The 23,195-nt window shown below is 42.4% G+C and overlaps 1 protein-coding gene across 2 annotated transcripts in view; it reads left to right on the forward strand.

The window, feature by feature from the left end:
* Positions 1–23,195, forward strand: part of LOC111870818 (prickle planar cell polarity protein 3) — a 685,665-nt gene that overhangs the window by 61,516 nt on the left and 600,954 nt on the right. Inside the window, exon 2 of one of the 2 annotated variants that reach the window (XM_023863382.2) lies at positions 7,737–7,855. The exons of the other annotated variant lie outside the window; for it this stretch is intronic. Coding sequence (XP_023719150.1) covers positions 7,746–7,855 — 110 coding nt within the window. The 5' untranslated portion in view covers positions 7,737–7,745. The remainder of the gene's footprint in view (positions 1–7,736; positions 7,856–23,195) is intronic. 2 annotated transcript variants of the gene reach the window in all.

Raw genomic sequence — 23,195 nt, forward strand, 5'->3', positions numbered from 1 at the left:
AGGCTTCGGACATTAAACTGTAATATACGTACTTTCATGAGCATTTTTTTTTCAATGGCCTCTAATTTTCAGTTTCATGAGCATTTTACAGACGGTAGGACTCCTTAGAAAAGTGATCAGCTCGTCGCAAGGCCTCTACCTAATCACAGGACAGCAAACAGAATAAACACATACACATACCAAACACCCATGCCTTGTTAGGGATTCGAACTCACGATCCTGGCTTCCGAGCGAGCGAAGACAGTACATGCCTTCCACCGCCCGGCTACCGTGACCGGCCCATAGGCATTTGTAGTCCTATAATTAATATACAGAAATGTGTACCTGATCTGAATTGGAAGTTTTATTCACGTGGAATCACGTGGTCAGCCTTTATACTTTAAACATAACGTAAACACATTTTGTGTTCTTAAACGTTATCCTTTATGTATGGAGAGGACTCGAGATGGGAAGTTTTATTAACACATGTGGTAAACAAAACATCATCGTCACGTTCTTTCAAACAAATGGCAAACTAAACGCTGCGTCGTGTTTATGAGTTGGCTCTCCACATCGAATTTCACTGCGGCATTTGTATAATTTATGGTGGCAGGAATGGGCGTTTACCTCCATTCCACGTGTGGCTAATTTCATATTCCGTTCATCTGCAGCCAAGCCAGGTAAAGCGACTGTGCCAGACGTTGATGTCGATTTTGAAGGAAATGAGAGTTCATACGCGGGTGAATTCATGCTTATTAATTTGATGTGATTTTTGCGTACTTCGAAGTCGCCAAACACCATTCTGTCAGTAATTGGCAGTCCTCCATACTCCAGCGATCAGGGCCTCGTGTGCATTCCAGAGATATAATAAACTAAAGTTTTCCTGGTTCTTAACTTCCTACTTAATTACTCATGGAGCTGAGCCCTTCTGGAGGAGCCGCCAATTCTGCAGCTACTCAAGAAAATCTCATCATTTTATGGAACCCGAAGGTTGATTACCGTGTTCACAAGAGCCCTCCAATGGTCCCTATCCTGAGCCCTTTCAATCCAATCGATCCTATCCCATCTCTCTAAGATCCATTTTTATATTGTCCACCCACCTACCCCTTGGTCTTCCCAGTGGTCTCTTTCCTTCTGGCTTTTCCACCAATATCCTATATTCATTCCTCGTCTCCCCCATTCGTGTTACATGCCCTACCCACGTCATCCTTCTTAACTTGATTCAAATTGTACTTGGAGAAGAGTACAAGTTATGAAGCTCCTCATAATGCAGTTTTCCCCAACCTCCTGTCACTTCATCCCTCTTCGTCCAAATATTCTCAACACCCTGTTCTCAAACACCCTCAGTCTATGTTTCTCCTTTAATGTCAGAGACCAAGTTTCACACCCATACAGAACCACAGGCAGGTTCTTAACTTTTTTTTCCCCCTTGGCACTACAGCCCCAGCGGACCTAGGCCTACCTCCATGAACTTCTCCGTTCACTTCGGTTTTTCTAGAGCTTACATATTCGGTAGGACTCCTTGGGCGGGTGATCAGCTCGTCGCAAGGCCTCTACCTGTACACAAACCCAGAAAAACGCACACACAAACTAAACATCCATGCCCTGAGTGGGATTCGAACCCCCAATCCCGGTTGCCAAGCGAGCGAAGACAGTACATGCCTTAGACCGCTCGGCTACCGTGACCGGCTGTTCTTAACTTCTACAGATATTAATATTAGGCCAGTTTTTTAAAATAGGCCACAACCGCTGTCACATTCTTGTGGGTTCATTGTCCAGTCATCCCTTCGTGTGTTTCAGCAGTACATAGGACCTAATTTGAGTAGAGGTACGTCATAGTAAATTAATCCATTGTAAAGAAAGAAATTGGCTTTTGTTGTCCTCGAACCCATATACGGCACAAGGGGATTCGCAGTCCGCTACAGATTTACGGGTGACACAGCATCGACCTCGTTTGGCCGAAGTACTCGGAGAAAACCTGCCCCAGCGCTACTTTGTCCACCACAAATTCCACTTAACCAGACCCGGGATCGAACCCGGGCCGCCGCAGTCGAAGCCAGCGACCAACCGCTTGAGCTATGGCGCGGCCCATACATAACGAGAAGGTTCATAATTTGTACTGTTCTTCCAGTACTGTTTGTATAAATACATAAAAGACGATGCGTTGGGCGGTACATGTGGCACGCATGGGGAATTTCCTCCAGATCTGTCGATCTGAGCGCCGTTATTACGTTGCTTATATGGTAAGAGGGAGGCTTAATGTGTTAAAACATTTTTGCGTCAAATGTCTTAAGTCAGATAGGTCTATCCTACCGGTCGTCTTGAATGAATGAATGTGTGAGGGGTAGGCCTTCTTGGCCCTTGCACCGCGACCTACATTGGTCAATTTTGCTTCTCCTTTTGATTATCCCCTCAGCAATCCTGCGCTTCGAATGAAGCGCAGGATATTGTACGTGGGGGCGTCGAAGTAGTCACTTGGTTCCATAAAGTATTGACCTAAGTAACGTAATCTTAAATAAGCTAAGGCCTCACATTCACACAGGATATGTGTGGCTGTTTCATTATCTTCTTGATATCTCTCACAAGTGGGACTATCACTTAGTCCCAGTTTGAAGAGGTGTCCTTTAAGGTGATAGTATCCTGTAAGTAGTCCCACCATCCTACCGGTCGTCTTGCTGAGTAGGCGAGTGAATGACTTGTATTTGGGAAGTGCTCGGATCAAATCTTGCTCGAGTTACTGCTTATTCTGAGACTTTCCTCTCGAAGTCGAAGCAAATGCCGGGAAAATATCCTGAAGTAAACTGCGGTCCCTCCTTCCTCTCTTCTCAACTTAACCGTTCATCGTAGCCTTCTCATCTAACTCGATACTGTACAAGTATATTACCAATGAAGTTAAAACAGCGTTGTTAAATGTTCTATGAGTCTCTTTCGTACATGTTATTATAATAATATTGAATAAATATATTTCGTTAATATTCCATAATGCTTAATTTGTTGAACACCGTATACTTTATAATCCCCCCCCCCAAGTCCTGCGTGATTCTTTTATTTCTTGCATAGTTACATAATTATACACATTATATAAATTATTCTCTTTCAGCTTGTAACTCTGTACTCTGCCGGTAGAGTTCTGTCCTGTGAAATGTTTTAGGAACGATGAGTTTTGAAATGCCCTATGCAATTATATGTGATTTCTTGTGACTCTTAATTTGTGCACCGTTTACAAACAAAGAAATATCTACTTAGCTTACTTTTTTGTTCTGATCCCAAAGAATAAATGAACTTAATCATAACTTTGTGACATCATGTAATTATTTACATAGTCACGTGTCTCAGTGACTAACGAGTCACTCTTTTCACTTGGTTCACTTTTTTTTTTTTTTGCTTTCAGATAAGTTGATGAGCTTAACATTTGTGAATTAGTAACGCCTCAAAGACGAAGAAATTAAAAATTTTTGTGTGAATGTTCTATATATCGTGGCTGTACACGTCATATGAGGAGCAATTGCGTGAATATGATTGAGTACACTAGTTATTTGTAACTGTCAACTCACTGAAATCAATCCACAAAATGCGAGTGAGAAAATATACTGTGAATTGGAGGGCCACATCTTTCCAAGATACGTAATTTTCGCTTTTGCGCTCTTCTCAGTCTTTGCGTTAGGTCACTGGAAGTTTAAATTAACTCTTGACAGATACAGCCTAAGCAATGATGCAGGATCAGAGTGCCCACGGTCATAAATCCTATTGTTCACAAGTCATGTTAACCGTAAAGATACTGTGCTTTATAGCCGTGAAGACATAAATGTTCTCGTAATTTAGTAAATATTAACCATATCGAAGCGTAATTGTACATGCAAAAGGCTAGGTTTGTATTTCTGTCATTATGTATAGTAGCAGGTTGTTGCGAAAAGAAACAAGTGATAATAGCAGTGGAAGATCTTCATGAGTCGATATTACAGTGTCCGCCTTTGCCGAAGGTAGCGGCACCGCCTAGTGCTGATTGCCATTCTGTCACGTTTAGTATCACAGCATAAGTGTAACCGTCTTTGCAAGCTATTGTGTACATTTCACGAAGTTCTTTCTAGCGCTTTCACCCAGAAATCTTAATGGGCTTCAGGCCAGTGTCTGTTAAAAAGGATTAGTTTAAATTGTTTCTGTACTTTCTTTTCTAAAGTAATTGTTGTAGCATGAGTCATCATCATTGTTTCGTGAAAATCTGTTACAGCTTCCTGTAAAATATAAATTCAGTTGTGTCAATAGACACTAAATTAAAATTTGTCCTGCATGTTTGGATGAAGCCTCACCCTCCAGAAATTGTCAGAATCCGTTCAGTAATTTTAGAGATGCCGGTCACGGTAGCAAAGCGGTCTAAGGTATGCACTGTCTTCGCTCGCTCGGAAGCCGGGATCGTGACATCAAATCCGACTCAAGGCATGGATGTTTGGTGTGTGTGTGTGTGTGTGTGTGTACGTGTTTATTCTGTGTTCATGTTGTCCTGTGTTTAGGTAGAGGCCTTGCGACGAGCTGACCACTCGTCCAAGGAGACCTACCTTCTGTAAAATGATCATGAAACCGAGAAATCGAAAGTGGGAGCAAGAAGAGGAAAAAAAGATTTGGAGATGAAACATACGGATAGACATATCATACATACACGAAATCTGTATCGTGAGTTCGTGTCTGTAATTTCATAGAAAGTATGTAAAAGAAACGAACGCCCAAAATTTCGTTGGTACGCTTTGCCTCCTTTTCCATACCCCGGCCTAACATTCAGTGGTACACCAGCATCACTCTTTCATCTTGGTATTCTTCTTTTCCACTCTCTCTACAGCCCCCTTGGGTCCTGGCCTCTGATTTTTCAGTTTCATAATCATTTTACAGACTGTGGGATTCCTTGGACGAGTGATCAGCTCGTCGTAAGGCCGCTACCTAAACACAGGACAACACAGACAGAATAAACACATACACATACCAAACATCCTTGTTTTGTGTTAGATTCGAACCCACGATCCCTGCTTCCGAGCGAGCGAAGACAGTACATGCCATAGACCGCTCGGCTACCATTACCGGCATCTCAGATATGAGTTCATATTAATTACAGCAATAACACTTAAATTTTCATGATCGGCATGGAAGATGTCATAATTTCTACTAAGAATTTTTAAGTCATTTTTAAATGAAGTGTAGGCAGTTGCTGTCAGATTAATTTGAAGCATTTGTGCTCTCCTCTGTTCCTATGAGTACCGTAATTAATGTTGGTAATGAAGTTCAAGTGATTGGATCGTATGATTTCCTCCTGGAGTGCTTTGCGGAGAGCATACCGGGAGTGTTTCATAACCAAATATAGGGGAGGCCCGATTGTGCGTGTCGTACTTCGTTTTTCTTAATTACATTGCAATTGATAGCCGCCATCATCTGTACACCAGGACACGTAATTGGGAAGTGGAACTTACTGTCATCGTCTTGTGGATGATGGATGGATGTTTGTAATAATTAAAACGTCTTGTTTAAACAAGGGGTTCTGATAATAATCGACTAATTATATATCGATGTTCCTGCATACCAATCACTCACTGTAGCAACGGGATATGTCATGTATATGATGAAGAGATAAAAGATGGGAATGTCTGAAGAGACAACTGCTCCCTTGTGCCGTACTTAGAGTCTGAGACCTACGTTTGACGAAATCTTTTTAGATCTCAAGAAGAATATATTTAACTATTCGCTCCTTCGGATTTGTATTAAAGGGACTGTCCATCTGTCCCCGCTTCAGTTACGGACATCATTATCAGTCTACAGACACCAACCGACCATCTTTTATCAAAATTCGGTATGCACAATGCGTCGTTTCTTCCACTTTCTCATCCATATTTAAATGTCTGTAATCGAAAGTACCCAAGAATCCCGACCATGTGAAATTGCGAGGTTGTTTGCTTTCATGGACGGTACTCATCCGACAGTTAGAATCTGTGTGCAGGTATAATAGAACATATAATGTAGAAAATCAATAGCAGTGGTGGTTCTGGTGTGGTATCATTAATCCAATTGACGCTGGATAACATCGACACTGTGACTGCGTGTTGAATAACCAACTTCAAAAGAAATAAACTATTGATGGATGTCTTGTCTGCTAAAATTATGAAAGTATTTTGTCTGAAATACCAGTTGAAATAAATAATGTGAATATGCATTTGATTTCCGAAATATTCAGAGCCGGGATATCGTAGTCGGTATAGCGACTGGCTACGGGCTGGGCGATCGAGAGGGTCGGAGCTCGAGTCCCGATAGTATCGTTCAGACCGTCTCTGGGGCCCACCCAACCTATCCAAAGGGTACCGGGTGCTATTTCCTCGGGGGTAAAGCGGCAGAGGCGTGAAGCTCACCACTCACTTCCAACATGTGCCGAGGTCCNAGGGTCGGAGCTCGAGTCCCGATAGTACGTTCAGACCGTCTCTGGGGCCCACCAAACCTATCCAAAAGGTACCGGGTGCTCTTTCCTCGGGAGTAAAGCGACAGAGGCGTGAAGCTCACCACTCACTTCCAACATGTGCCGAGGTCCACGAAATGTGGATATATACATCCACTCTCCCATACGCCTTCATGGCGTAGTGTTTAATTAATAAAGCACAGGGACACGTTTACTCTTTTTCCGCAATATTCTGTTTTGGTTTTATATGAGTCAGTGAAGCATTTCCAGAGCATCCAAACGGAAGAACTGTGATGCTGTAAAGGTCTCGGCTTGCATTCATATCGTGGGATTCACGAAGAGCCTACCTCTCATATTCTCACGGAAGTTTTTTTTTTTATCTTGATGTGGTACGGGAAGCGTCTCTGCTTCTACCACCAGGAGCAAAACTAACAGCCTGGCATTTCCTCTTGCATGTTTCTGAGACACGTGATGTTTGAGGAATTCGGTTAATAGCGCCGGATCACGTCACATATTTGTTACCTGGCAACATGTGTAATGGTCAGCTGGATTTACATAGCTTTGCATAGGTTTCCTCTTGCCACACGACTCTTTCATACGAATATGCCCATATAGTCACATGGTCACGAACGGTTCAATCTACAACTACTACAGAATAAAAAAGGGTGAAGGTAAAATTGTCACTGTGTTTAATCAGTTAAATACCACAGCATGCAGATGTATGACGGAGTGGAGACATGGATGCCTATATTCGGAATCTCGCTACCAGATGGAAGTGAGTGGTCGTCTTCAGTCTCCAGCCGCTTTATTCTCAGGAAAATACCCCCCTCCGTATCACTGATTGTGAGGCTGGGTGGACCTCAGAGCTGGCCTGGACGCTGCGGAGAAATATCTTGCCCTTCCATGAATCGAATCTCGGTTCCTCGGCCGTTCAACCCACAGCCGGTCGCTACACTGCCTGAGTTACCCCGGCTCCCTCCAGGAGTGCTACTACTAACTCAGCGAATTCTTTATTTTTAGTTGAGGCGGACTTCCTTGGTACTCTGGTCTAAAATGGGCCTAGTACGAGCCTTGGATGTTAGATGAGTACGGAATATTTGTGGAATAGTAATTTCCAGAGGAAAATGGAGCTGCTTGGAGAAGAATGTGTTGCCTATTTGTCCACAGATCCCCCATAGGCCGTCTTGGAATTGAACCCGGGACTCCGCAGTGAGAACCTGGCTGCCAACCACCTTAGCTGTGGTATGGCGTATCTCTGTTACATGTCTGCGTATAGGCTGCTGTTTTTCTTGCTCTGTGCGACCATTTGACAACGACTGTTCTGCTGCAGGTTCTGGCCATGTCGGGGGCTGTTGTGCGGGCCGGCGGAGTGACTCCGGTGGATGATCCGGACAGGAAGTGTCTGAAGTGTGGAGACCACTGCCCCGGATTCGCGCCACATTTCTGGAGGTTAGTTCAGTAACCATCCCTTTCTCCCTGTGTTGCTGCTTCTACAAAAGTAAGACCGTTGAAACACACACATACGAACCAAACAGCCTCTGTGGCATTTTCGGATTTTTGTTAAATGAAAATCTCTCAGCATGTAAATCCAATTTTAAGTTCATGCCAGGATAGTGTCTTCAAACATACCACGATTACGTTCTTCAGAAACTGTATGCTTAGGCCGTACCACTTACGACCGTCTTTGTACCTGTTTAAACCCTGTATAACGGTGGTTCTCAACCTTTTTGAGACCGTAGCCCCGTAAATTCTTTATATATATATAGATGAAGGTCCGGTATCGGGCCGCTGCCCGGCAGTTGAGAAGCACTGCAGTATAACATAAGCAGTTAACACAGGATCGTTGAATAACCTAAACACAGTCAAGCGACAGACGTGTTAATGCACATGAACTCCATTTTAAAATCCACCCCTGAAATCCGCCACTGTGCAAGCAAGTCGATGCGTAGAAATGAGATATGTTAAATTCCTTGAACAGTGAAATAACAGGTTTCTCCTGTTTGTATCCATTCTGGTTGTTTGACTTGACTGCAGACTCTCTTTTGACTGCAGGTCGTGCATGAGACTTATTCTTGCGATCTGTACGCTCCTCTCATATCACTCTCAGATCAGAATAATTACATAGCGTTAACCCATTGAAGCCTGAAGTTCCTTTAAATAATGGTGTTTGGGGAAATATGTTGTGTGCTTGAATGTACTAGTAGTAAGGTAAGGTTAGGTAAAGTCCCTGTGCTTAACTAATTAAGCACCATGCCATGAAGACGTGTAGGAGAGTGGATGTATAGACCAAAGTTCTCTTGACCTCGGCACTAATTGGAGTGGAGTGGTCAGCTTCACGCCCCGACCTCTTCATCCCCGGGGAAAGAGGCCCTATTACCCATTGCATAGGAGGCTGGGTGGATCCCAGAGCCGGTCTGGACGACATGGAGAAGTAAATATCCTTGCCTCCACTGGGACCTGATCTCCGACTCCTTAGTCATCTAGCCCATAGCCAGTCCCTATGCCGACTGCGCTCTCCCTGCTCCCAGATCATTAGGAGTAGGATAAAGAAGGGAAAAGAATATGGCAGCAGTAAATGATAGAGAGAGGTATGTGTGCTTCAGTCGGTTCTGCAGTTTAAAGTTTTACGAAACGAGTTACGTGGTTGCATGAAATTCTGCTTCCAAAGTGTTTCTCAGTATTTATAATGTGTGTGGACGGATCATGTATTTAAATCGCGGCTGGAGATAGGAATAGTCTAATTTACAGTTCGAAATTGCAATAGACGTTTTAATGCTAAATGAAAATGAAAGTTATCTCTGAGATGGTAATACGTTGACTTCATAACCTTTTAAATGTATGTCAGTACTACCGCTGTTTAATGGCCTGTAATGAAGATTTATATTATGTGATGTTTAAGACAGATTTTGTTAGGATGACTCAGTCTAAAATTTAAAACAACGACAAAAAAGGGAACTGCGTGTTATTTTCTATTTACACAGCTATTGGATTGCTTAGAGCAGTACCATTCAGTGTAATGAAGCTGCCAGTAGACCTCCATAATGCAGCTGACTTTTCACTTCGCCGCTTTGTCTTGCCTTGAGAGCTGTGTCCCTACTCTCAATGTTTTGGGCCATTCCATAGACCTATTTGCAAACCATGGCCCTTGATGGTGATACTACTACTACTACTACTACTACGGCCGAGATTCGAATATTATATATCTCCAATTAAAGCCAGACAGATTTCCGCGAATTAAAGTAATTGATAGCCGGTTACGGTAGCCGAGCGGTCTAAGGCATGTACTGTCTTCTCTCTCGGAAACCGGGATCTTGGGTTCGAATCCCACTCAGGCCACGGATGTTTAGTTTGTGTGTGTGCATTTTCTGTGTTTGTGTACAGGTAGAGGCCTTGCGACGAGCTGATCACCCGCCCAAGGAGTCCTACCGTACGTGCAAGATTTAGAAAACCCGAAGTGAACGGAGAAGTTCATGGAGGTAGGCCTAGGCCCACTGGGGCTGTAGTGCCAAGGAAAAGAAGTAATTGGTATGGATATAAAGCACAAAAGAGAAAATAAGTGAGGAAAGAAGGAAAATTAAATGCCAGGAACATAGTACGAGTAGTTCTTAATGCAGGAGAGCAGCTCCGCGCAGGTCTGCTGTTCATGTTTGAAGCCCAATCAGTGGCACATGTTAGTGTCAGCGAAAACCTTTTGTGGTTACATTATGGTTACTGCGCGTCGCCTTTTTATTGCGGTTCATAAACGTGACAGGTGTACATGCATCCCTTGCAGTTACAGGATGGACAAAATTAGTATTTTGGAGGGGCTCCGGGGAAGATGACACAATAAAGCAATCACAGCCTTGTTCCATCAGAAACTGACTTCCTTCTCAGTAATACCAGTCTGCTTTTACCGGTTCTCACGGTCTCTTCGCTTGCGGATTTCTTATATTTTTCCTTCTACCCTGAAGATGGAGGCGATACGTTCCTCCGAAACGTCAGTTAACACCACATATACACGGTGCCAAATCCCAGAAGACTGCTTTCTTCATAGTCACCGCCGTGAAAGCCTCAAATCTTACACAATATTTGATTTGTTTCTCATTGATATAAGCATTGCATTAGATCGGAGTATAGCCTGACGGAGACGTTGTTTCGACCTTACGCAGGAAGGGAACTCATTAGCTGTAAGATTTGATGTTTTCAAGGAGGTGACTATGAAGAATGCCGTCTTCTTGGATGTGGCTCCGTGTAGATATTGTGTAAACAGAAGTCTGGAGCCACCTGCTCCCTCTGGTTCCTCTCTCGCGGATTTTTATACCCTGAAGATTGAGGCGATACGTTCCTTCGAAACGTCGCTTTACACAATATCTACACGCCGCCACATTCCAGAAGACGGCATTCTTCAACTCATTAGGTAATCTGCCTGATTAAGTAACTACCTAAAAATAGTTATATGCAAGCAACGCTAGATGGAGAATGTTTCTCCACTATCCTGTTACTTCCTCTGCACCTGAATTGTGCTGTGTCGAATGAACTATTTAACCACGACTATAGTCAGGGACGGGCAAAACTTTTCTCATTAGTTTCGTATGGGCGTGGCAGGAGCGCCGCTGTTTGTTCAGTCCAGAGCTGCCGCGTAGATAAGGATTCCTGTGACGTAACGTGTGTTGCATACAGCCAAAGTCGCAGCCATTAGACAACACAGGACAATTAGTTTGTGTGTGTGTGTGTGTTTCATTACGGCTGTGACACTGCATTCCTTCCCATTAGAAAGGGAAGTTCTTTCTCTACCAAATTTATCAGTTTATGTCCGTTCTCTGCACGAGATGATTCTGGAAAACTTCTCTCTATACCTGCACGTGGGGTTGTTGGTTATTTTTCTGCGCTTTCAGTATTTCAAATTATAAAAAGTTAAAGCTATTCCTGTAATAGGTCGTGGAAACCCATGGGGTTGTGAGACGTCCATGCTTCCACATTTTCTAGACAATCGACTCAATGATGGCGGTGAGGTTGTCATCCTTACGTGCTGGCTGCCCTTTACCCTCAGGAAGATTCCTGGTGCTCATTTCTGTCAGAGGCTGAGACGACCCCAGGGCCATAGAGCGGCTGGAAGGATTAAGTAATTTTAAGAATCAAGTGACCTCATTGGGAATCGAACCCGCGACCTTCCGGCTTGTAACATAGTGCCTCAGCAAACTAAGCTACAGCGTTAAATGATAGGATTACTGATAATAATGAATTGGAAAGGATTTGGAGGAAAGCATTTGTGGACTAATAGAGGTACTATTCTGGAATTTGTTTAGAGGAACTGAGGAAAATCACACAAATTTTCAGTCGAGATAGCGGTGGTTCGAACCAAGCACCTTCTGAATAAAATTGTAGAGTGTTACCTCTAGACCAAACTGTTCGGCCCATCGACGTGTGTGATACTGTAAAGCACTTACCATCTGCTTCAGCATTCATGAAATCTCCGGTATGCATGTATGCATGTGGGGCTTGTTTACGGGTTTCGTTTGGTTACAAGACTAAACAAACAGGATTAACCAGTTTATCTTTATGACAGAGACAGCGTTCTTTTTGTGAGGTATGAAGTGAATCTTCAGGTGTTATCTAGGTGAACTTTGCGCTGAAAAGGGTTAAACCCTAATGCTAGTCAGTGGGTTGTGTTAAAGGTTGACATTGTGATCTGAACTGAAATTGATATGAGATTTAAATCGAGCTTAATTTTCTCAGATATGGCTCATCGCGTAAAAATTAATATAAGAAACGAAGTAAACGTTTTCGGATGCTAATAATACTATGCGTGTTCACTTCGCAGTGGTGCCACGTACATGGATACGTAGCTGATCTGGCCCGAATTCTCTGTTACCAGCCGGAAACGTGATTCCCTTGCCTTCCGCTAGAGGTGCACGAATTATGAAGACGCATCCACATTACTCGTGCTCGTGCTCGTGCTCGCCAAACTTGTGCTCGCCGGGAGACTCGTCTGGCTTTTACTTGTGTCCGTAAATCTTCGTCCACACTACTTCAGTTGCTCTCCAGGCTTCGGCGCGTGAGGATCCATATATTTACTCGTAGTGTGTATAGGCCGTAGTCGTATTTCAATTTATTGGCTATAGTTTTTAAGTTAAAAATTTTAAATTTGCTTGTCTCGTGACTTGTCATATCGTCCACATTACTCGCGAGCATAGCGAGTCACACGAGCACGAGTAATGTGGACGCGCCTTGAGAATGGCGTCTACGTAGGAGGAAACCGTTCTGTGACACCTGAAGACGAATTCTGTTAGAAATTTGCGGAGGGAGTTTTGTAAACATTGCCAGAGAGATCCATCCAAACTAGAGTCGATTTGCGCATGGTGTAAGCTGTTTGAATCCTAAGGGTGCGTCTGCGAGGGAAGGAGTTCCGACGTCGTGTGACTGGGGGGGATCACATGGAATGTTCGTAAAGCTTATAAGACACTTGGGTAAATTCTCTCTATCGGTATGTTACATGAACATTTCAGGACATTTAAATTCTGTGTTTTTTAAGTGTTTACATCACTTCGAATTACCGTGTAACATCTAAGGAAGTATAAGGGAAAGTGTCTTATGTATGTATAGCCTTCCAGCGCTAGTTAATAATTTTCAGCTATAAATTTGCATATTTTATAAACGAACATCAGGGTTCCCCGTTTCCTGACTTTTGCCCAGCTGTTGTAATTTCTTTTTCTTAAGTTGGGGGACGCAGTTTCCTTCAAAGCGTCAGATTGTCTTGCAGTAATTCGCAACGTTCATCTCGTGAGTCTCTGTCCATTTTATGTTGCTGTATAATATTGCACTTCAGTTTATCCTTCTTCAGAATTCAGTGATCCGTAACGGGCAGAGTTCTTGAAACATAAGTAAATCATTTGCATAGTTCTGTCGGCCTTCCTGTGGGGGCTTGTTTCAGGAAAGGGCCAACCAGACCGCCTTTAAACTGATAAGCATAACGCAGGCCTCAAAGGGGCCAGTGACCTGGGCTAAATGAATTATGGGTCTCGAATTAGGCTATATGGCTCAGTCGGTATAGTGATTAAGCTACGGGCTGGACAGCCATAGATTTGGGATTCGGTACGTGGTACTGAACAGAGATTTTTCTTTTCTCACCGTATCCACACCGGCTCTGGGGTGCACGCAGTCTGACGTCCAGTTGGTACTGGAGGTATTTTTCCCGTGGGTGAAGTGACCTCAATGTGAATCTGACCATTTACTTCTGTCATAGTGTCAAGATTAAGAATCCTTGGAGCTATACCTCCACTCTCCCATACGTGTTTTATGGCGTGGCCTGAACACAGGCAACGCTGCTTATACTGGGCTGTATGGCGATATATCCTGGGATGAATTTGCGTTATTCCAATGAATTTGATTGATTTGATACGTGGGTTTTAATAACATTATTTCAGCTGTGGAGGTTATGTATAGTAGAATGAGGTGGAAAGCTTACTCCGGGTGTACCACGTGGTTAAGGCAGTATCAGTAAGTTAGGCAGTTGCTCCTCGGCTGTACGAAGTGCCTTGAAGTCTATCTTGAAACGACCCTCAACATTTTGAATTTCTATAGGTATACATTTTAACAACGTGTAACGAAGTGCGATAATACGAGTGAGATATTGGTGAGAATTATTGTGTCATCTCATTATTTTGCGATGCTGTTCCTTTGTAAAATTTTTGCTGCGTCGATGTTTTTAATATGTCTGCATATTTGTTGCATCCTGTCTATTTGAGAAAAAAACATTTTAATCTTATTATCATATTTCTCTGTCACACTGTCATTTATTTCTCATTTTAAAACGTTTTTTAACTTGTTACTTTCTTACGTGAACTGTAGTGCTTCTAAGTTAGGCCCTTTACAAATTAAATGCACAACACATTGCAGAGAATGATATTAACATAATTTATGCATACGCGAATACATATAAATCTGTGATAATATGTGATTCGTCGAGTCATGAGATAATGAAATATATTTTAATTTGACGCCTCGTAGAAAACGTTGGGAACTGCTTGCTTAGCCATAATCTGCATCACAGACGGCTTTGCGTGGTTGTTGAACTTTGTCGAGAATTTCAAAGAATTACACCTGCCAGTGCGAAAGAAATAAGTCCTTTATATGTCTGAGTGTATTTAACGGAGATTGGGGGATAAATCTCGTAATTTCGGAACTATAAGCAATTCTGTATAGGGGTTTGTCACAGCTGTTACAAAATACGCCTAGCGTGTCCACCGTTGACATTGGCACATACTTTATTGCTAGTATATCGGCCAGGTAGATGGATGATGATGTATTAATAATGACATTAAATACGTTTTGCATGACGGTTATTATTAAATGGGTGCAGTAAAAATCTTTCTATTCCTGTCCAGCCAATTATCGTTTGCCACGGACAGAATGTTTTTTCATCAGTACTTCTGGCTAGGCCTAAACAAACGCTACTCGCTTACTTATGGAGGTGAGCCCTTCTTGAGGAGACGCCAAATTTGAAGCCACTCAAGAATTTCCCACCATTTTATGGAACCCGGATGTTCATTACCGTGTTCACAAGAGCCCTCCACTGGTCCCTATCCTGAGCCAGATCAATCCAATCCATCCCATCCCATCCTGTCTCTCTAAGATCCATTTTAATATTGTCCACCCACCTACGCCATAGTCTTCCCAGTGGTCTCTTTCCTTCTGGCTTTCCCACCAATATCCTATATGCATGCCTCGTCTCCCCATTCGTGCTACATGCTCTGCCCACCTAATCGTCCTTGACTTGATCATTCTAATTATACTTGTAGAAGAGTACAAGTTGTAAAGCACCTCATTATGCAGTTTCTTCAACCTCCTGTCACTTCATCTCTAACGCTGCTCTCACATTGTTAAAATTTAAGAAATTTGTATACGTGTATAAACGTATGTTCTGTTGGTTTCCGCTGGTAAGAGGCAAGTGGGTCGCGCATTCGTAATACACACGGTGGATTCGACCACCAAGACTCCATTAGAGCGAAGATAGACAATACGAAAGTTAAGTGGAGAAGAATGATGAAGAAAGGAGCCAGTTATACTATAGAAATAAATTAACACAAGTGTTAAGATAAAGGAAGAAGGGAAATTCCTCTGTCGGTATAGTAATGGAACAGGATTTGAATTCTGGAAGCAAATAATATTTCTAAAACTGGCAGCGCTTCGTGTATATCTCGCAGTGGGAATCTCAAGTCACTTCCAATGATGTCGGTGGTTTCGTGTTTCTACTTATCATCCCATTTAAGAGCGGAAGGTTTAGCATAGAAATGTTTTCAAACTTGGACTGTCTCCGACATGGCTGCTTCTACAAACATTCCATTTCGTCTGAATAATATCGCGGGACGATCAAAATGCAGTTCTTTATGGGATTCAGTTTTGACTGTTTCTTTATTTCATGCCCATCAGTGGCCGTACGGTCTAAGATATGAAATATCTTCGCCCTCTCAAACGCTGGAATCATGGGTTCGAATTCCACTCGAGGCATGGATGTCTGTCCGCTTTTCTTCTATTCTTGTGTTGTTCAGTATAGGTAGCGCGGCCTTGCGACATGCCTCCTGACCTGTCCAAGGAGTCCTACCGCCTGTCTGTAACACTCATATTTCCAGATTGATTCTGATGGGAAACAGGGTAGAGACAGAATAAGATTTTATTTCATCAGTGAATTAGGCCTGCGTTGATGGACATAAGTTTATTATCACTCTTAACTAAAAAATTAAAGATATAGGTCGAATAGTTGTGGCATTCCCTTCGAAATATGTTTGAATATAAAATAAAGCTTTCTCCTTTCTCGTGCCTTGTGATACCGTAATTGCTTTCTAAGAACGTTCCTCCGGTAGACATTTTACATTGTCTTACTGTTCTGGTCAGTACGTATCATCTTTAAGTTTCAGTAATGTGTGCATGTCGGATACAAATTTAGTACCTAAAAATGGTCATTATAAAACAAGTAACTTCATGCAGGGGAGTCCTCTCGAGAAAATAGGGGTCGCTCAGCTGTCTAGTAACTTAATGGTATATCATATAAGATAATGCCACGGATCGAAGTGTTTGTTTAGAAGCCGATAGTGGTCCAGATGGTCAACAAACTCCACCCTCCTATTGTGGTATCCCAAAATTCATTATCGTGGTCTCAAGAGGCCGTCGCAGGACCCTATCCTGAGCTAGCTGAACCCAGTGTGCACCCTCATATCTTATTTCTTTTAAGATCCATTGTAATGTTATATTTTTCCGTCTGTGCTTTGGTCTCTTAAGCGATCTCTTTAAGTGTTTTCATTAAGATTCTGTGTGCATTTCTCGTCTCCTCCGTATGTCTTACATGTCCCGTTCATATCACCGCCCTTGATTCGATAACCCCAATTTGATGAAGAGTACAAATGACGTCACCGTAACAAAACATATGGGCTTTTTTTATTATAGAATGTGTATCATTTCGTTAGCCTGAAAATAAGATTACATGAAAAGTACACAGTTAATTAAAGAGGTACAACTGTTATCGCGTCACGTGGGACTGAAACTTTTTCCCGGTGATTATCGTAAGGAGGGTCAGGTTCATTAACAGAAACTCATAATTACTGATATCAAGTAGCTACATAAGTTACGTTTAAAGTACCCTTGTCTCTTTGTTAATAATTTACAATTATATTTAACGACGTGTTAACTTGATATGAAAAAAAGGTAGTTGGAAAGTTTCTTGGCTGCATGGAACTGTGGCATTCTCATGCAGCCGTGAGAAGCAGCCTAATGTGGTTTCCATGGCAGAAAACTGCAAGCAGTGAACAGTGCTACAAGCTTCAGAATTCCCGTTGATAGCTGGTATTTAAATAGGCGCCCATGTTTTCTTCATTGTTCTGTACTTTGTATTTGGCTGTTGCAGACGTACGGTATTTTCAAGCGGCACAGAGCAGGTTACATTTTGTGTGGGAGGGAAGAAACTAGCAGTGAACTTTGGTCATTATCATTTAATGTACGCCGAACCTTACAGCGATGTTCATTATAAGACGTTCACGACCAAGAAACCCGGATCTTTTGACCTCAAAAAAAAAAAAGGACTTCTCTGAGTTGCTCGTGGATCGTTGCCTGGCAAGTATCTTGGATCCGTTCGTAGGTGTTTCTTTCCTGTCGGACCAACCACCTGCCGAAAGAGAGAGAACCTGTAAGAACCGCTGCGGTAACAGTCCTGTTCGGAGAAGTTAATGGAGGTAGGCCTAGGCCCACTGGGGCTGTAGTGCCAAGGGGAGATAACAGTCCTGTTGCCTGTATGCTTTATTCAGTGAAATAAATGAGTGTCCAGTCCAAAATGCTACGTGAATTATATGTATCTGCCCCTTCAGCACTGGTTTGTCACCGCCGGTCCTGGGCTTCAGCGATACATAAAGAAATTTCGTAATCTATACGTCATATACTGTGGGAACGAGGGTGCGTCATCGTCAGTTAGTGACGTAGACCCCGCAAGACGACATTACAGAGGTTTTTATTTTCTTTTAATTTCTTGGGATGGGGTGAGACTGTGTCCACTTAGTACGTCGGCCACTAATTGGCCCACTGTACCAGCCTTGGGTGATCGATGGTGAGTGTGGAGTTGTCGGTGGAATGAGAATTGGCAAGGAAACCCGAAATACTCAAAGAAAACCTTCCCCAGTGCCACTTTGTCCACCACAAATCCCAGGACGCCGCCTTAGGAAGCCGGTAACTAACCGTGGCTATGCCACGGCCAGTTCATTACAAAGCTATTAGGTGCCATATACTTCCGAAATTCATACGCCAGTGAGAAATGAAAACACATTTAAACAGGATTTATTTTCCGTAAGGACTCTTACAGAAACGGTCTAGAAACCCGAGATTAACGGCCGTGGGGATCCGTTGCGCTAACCACGTGACGCCCTCTGTTCTCAAAAGTTGGCACTAACTTCGCCGTAAAGCGGTGGTCACTTGGTATAGTTCCCTTGCGGACTACAGGCCACGGAGTTTTTATTTTTGTTCCTACAGAAGCTATTATCTACCCAGGTTCATAGAGAAGATGGACTTTAACAGAAGAAGTGGTCGTGGGTTATGGTTCTTACGAAGTACTGACAGCCTGGATTTGTGTTCAGAGAGTACTTAGTCGAACCTCGGTCGCTTTAACATTCCTTTTCAGTCTGTTTAGACGTCGAAGGTAATGGACTAGTCTACTTAGTCTTCTAAGTGAACGTTTTGCAAGACTTTCTGCATCAGAATTCTGTATTAGTTCCCTGCAGGAGTCTAGATGGCCCCCCCCCCCACACAGCTCGCAGCTGGTTCTGGTGTGGTTGTCCCTCAAGTGGAAATCAAGCCCCGGCCGCTCAGTCCGTAGCAAACTGAGCTACACTGTGCATAGTTCGTAAAATGCTAGTGTATTACTGATAGAGCGACGCCAGCATGCCGAGCCTGCAAATCTGATACACATTGTCATACCGTGTATCTCACTGGTAAGATCTGAAGATGTCAGCGCGCTCAAGATTCTCTCCAGGTTGGGTTTCGCTGCTCAAGTAGCAACTTCAAATCCCACCCAACATAATGGGCTATAGGATATTTCGTAAATAGCTTACCCATGCAAATACGTGACGCCTAAAAAGAGAAGGACATGGTTCATTGAAAGTCAAGTGCTTGCGTGAGTGGTAGTTAGCTGCTTCGGCTGTTTTGCAGGACAGGAAACTTACAAGGCCTTCTGTCTTCTCTGTTCCGTACTAGTTATTGTGAAGGGTGTTTGTTCTCGTACAAGGTGTTTCATATTTCTTTAATGTTAACATACTTTAAGTTGTCTTGACCTACAGGTTACACCATCCTGCATATAAGGTACAATTACACGATGAATTTTGTACAATAAGCCCTTTTAACTTTAAATTAATTAATGTAATTATTCATATTTACATAGCATGTAAACAAAAGCGGTTCGAACGTTAGGAGGTCATACTCGGTGTTTCCTTGTGATAGTGTGCTTAAATTTTACTCTCAACGCTGCTATTACATTTCATGCACATATATATATACATAGAAACATACTTATGTATGTATATTTTTAAAATATATACGTTGTTTGGCTGCATTATGAACCAAATGTAAACGCACTAATCACAAGCAAACCCTGAGGATGATCCTTTGAGGATCGAAACAAGTTTATCTTATATAAATGTAAATTATTATATTTATTGATTGGATGTGATAAAGACTTGTTGGAAAGCATTTTATTGTATAATTGATCAATTAACTGGACACGAGATGAAGGAACTTAAAATACTTTTTTTTTTAGTTTCTTGGGGTGGGGTGTGACTGAGTTTACTTGGTACGTTGGTCACTAATTGGCCTATTGTACCAGCCCCGGATGGTAGATGATGATGAACGTGGGGCAGTCGGTGGAATGAGAATTGGCAGGGGAATCCAAAGTACTCGGAGAAAACCTGCCCCAGTGCCACTTTGTCCACCACAAATCCCACTTGACCAGACCTGGGCTCGAACCCGGGCCGCCGCGGTGGGTAGCCGGCAACTAACCGCCTGAGCTATGGCATGGTCAAAATAAAAAGAACTTACTGTATAAATGTTCCTGTAAAGGCATAGTAATTAATCGATTGATCTAATTGCTCAGTTAATTCTTTAAATTAAGATAATATTGCTTAGTATGTTAGTCTGTGGGACAGAGTAACACGCTGCCATTTCTTAAAACTGAGAATGATGCATTTAACATCAAGTAGCATATCGTCTGACCTGAGAACTGAAGTGAAACTGAAGAGTTACAAGCGAATATCCCCGGAGCTCTGACCCTCACAGATGTGTTCGTTTCATCCATCTCAGTGGACGCGGTCAGGCCGGTAGGCTATTCGCTGATGCATGTGATGATGATGATGAGTAATGGTAGTACAGACACACTTGTTGTGTCATAACATAATGCACAATAGAGTGACGTGTGATTGTAGGCCATATATGACAATATGTTACATGATTGATGATGCAGAGACATGTGCTATAAGTAGATCAGAATACGTGAATTTTGGACTACAGAAGAGAAGAGTCACACGACACTCCTGTTTTTGAACTGATTTAGCGTCCCTTGTAATTATTTACCATGAGGATAACATCTCTACTCTTCGCCGAAACATCAGTCTGTCATACGTTTTCCTTTGTGGGTTATCTGACTAACATTATATTCTTTCAGTTTCCTACGAGTTGTACATGTGGCGCCCACTTCATCTTACTTGATTTATGGGACTTAACCATACTAATATGGAAAATGGCAGTAACAGATAGTGATTTTTCCATCCTGCTGTTATATCCTGTCTTTGGCTATTATCTGCAGCATGATAGGACTCTGTTCCCTAACACTGTGCGTCTGTATTATTCTTGTAGAGCGAAAGATTAAGTTTCACACTTACATATTGAGCACATGAATCCGCGTTTTTTAATATTTACGTTTTTAAATCAGAACTGGCTACAGTCAAAGAAAATATCTGCAGTGAATCTTCGTATCGGTTCGCCTTAAGTAAGAAATTTCCTTGTTGCTTCTATACACGCAAAAGGCAACTTTGCTGTGACGTGCATCATGAGCTACGGGTAAAACGAATTAGAACGGAAGAAAGAGATGCCTGCCTTTTGAAATGTTCCGACAGTCCGCCTGTGAAAGAACTCCGGTCAGGATAGCCGGAAATCCAACCCAGATTCGAACGAAGTACTCACCGAATACACATGTAAGGCGTTACCGCTACAACAGCCTGATCAGCCGCTTTGGATGAGGAAAATGTATGCAGTAGTAATCTCATTAGTGGCTTTAGTTTTTGTGTTGACTTTTTATAACAATTCGATGGATATAAGACTTCATGTAAAGTGGTAGTCGATGTTGTTTATTTTGGATGAAATGTTAATGTGACGGTTTCACAGTAACAAGGAGCCTGAATGCGAAACCACATCAGAATCCTTTTATGCGGAGCGGAGTGTTGACGTCAGGACAAATGGACGGATACATTAAGGGTAACAAGCCTCCACGTAGAACTGCGAAACTCGCTGGGCAAATCGTAATTTCAGTTTTATCAGTAGTGTTACTTATATTGTAAAAACTAATAATTGGTACGTTGGCCTGATAGATCAGGTCGCTTGAAAAGAATCCGAAATAATTCCACGTTGCTTTTAACTATAAATAACAAACCCATTAACTTCTGAGATCCCTGCTCACTGATCTTTTTCATAGTTAATTTAAAAGGAATGTGGAATTTTCTTTTAAAATGGACGTGAAAGGAACGCTTTCTTTTTATAACTTTTATTTTTTAATCTTATAAAAAGTGGGCCAGTGAAATGTTAGATAAATCTTGCAGGACTATCAGGGCTCTGCGAGTGGCGGTATGCATACCACGTGAACTACCAGTAGTGTAGGAATATAATCATTAGTGGTACATCTGTATATATGTGTTAACGCAAATATTATGTTTCTGGGTACTATCTATCGCCCTGTTTTTGTTTAAAACAAAACGTTTCGGATACTTGATTCTGTCTCCGTCGTCAGGTAAAACCTACTCAGTTGGGCCCCAACGATAGAGCTAATCCCTATCTCTGGACTAACAGCATGAAGTGGAACGCTCTTGCGTGACATTACTATAGAAGAAACTTCATGTTCACCCACACTGAACGTTCGCAATTAATAATTGAGCCTAAGGGCATATAAAATAGCCTAACTTGTCGCCCCCATTATATTAAGGGAGTATATGGTGGGGTGAGCCGCTCACAGTGGCAGCGCTGTCTGAGGCACGTATCTTCGCCCCGCTCAAACACTGGGATCATGGATTCGAATCCCACTCGAGGCACGAATGTCTATCCGCGTTTATTCTGTGTTGTCTTGTGTAGGTAACAACCTTGAGACGGGCTGATCGCTCATCCAGGGAGTTCTACCGACTGTCTAGAACAGTGTTTCTCAACCGCCGGGCCCTGGCATTAATTATACCGGGCCCTCTTCTTACAAAAAAAAAAAAAAAAAGAATTTACCTAACCGCGGTCTCACAAAGGTTGAGAACCACTGGTCTATAAGATTAAGAAACTAAAAAAAGAGGGCAGAACCAAAATTGGGCTGTAGTAGTATGTAGTGGAATGAGGGATAATTTTATTTGATTTAATTAGTTGTGATCTGTGTGCAAGAAACTAGTATTGTTTAATGACTAAAAAGGAAGGAAAAATGCCTCTGTAGAGTAGTAACTTTTCAGTTGTAGCAAAGTCTGTGTAACAAAGCGATGGATTTGAAACCCGTAAGTAACCAACATTCATTTGAACAGTATATCTTACCTTCTCATCACAGTTCAAACCAACTAGCTGCGTTTCAGCAACAGAAATGATGTTACCATGGAAATGAAGAAACAAAAGAAGGAATTTATTTTCTAAATTATATTCAACATTTTTGGAGTGACAGTCAGTGTAGTGAGACGACTATGGACTGTACAACCGGAAAATCGGGGTTCGATTCCCGGTAAGGGCGAGAGATTTATTCCTTCTCAACAGCTTCCAGACCGGATGTGGGGCCCACCCAGCCTCTCTTCAGTCTGTATCCGGGAAGAAAGGAGCCCGGGCGTGAAGCTAACCACTTACCTCCATTTAATACCGAGGTTAAGAATACATGGATTATACCTCCTCTCCCTCTTACGTTTTCATAGCGTGATGCTTAATTAAACATAACATTTACTTTTTAAGGTACATAAGTATTATTTTCCTGTAGGATAATTTATCATGCAGTCTACTAGATTGATATTAAGCTTTCGTAGCAACCTACTGCATCCATCTTCAGGACAGATAAGCAAGCCGT

The sequence above is a fragment of the Cryptotermes secundus genome, unplaced genomic scaffold (genome assembly GCF_002891405.2).
Source record: "Cryptotermes secundus unplaced genomic scaffold, Csec_1.0 scaffold499, whole genome shotgun sequence".
NCBI classification, from domain to species: domain Eukaryota; kingdom Metazoa; phylum Arthropoda; class Insecta; order Blattodea; family Kalotermitidae; genus Cryptotermes; species Cryptotermes secundus.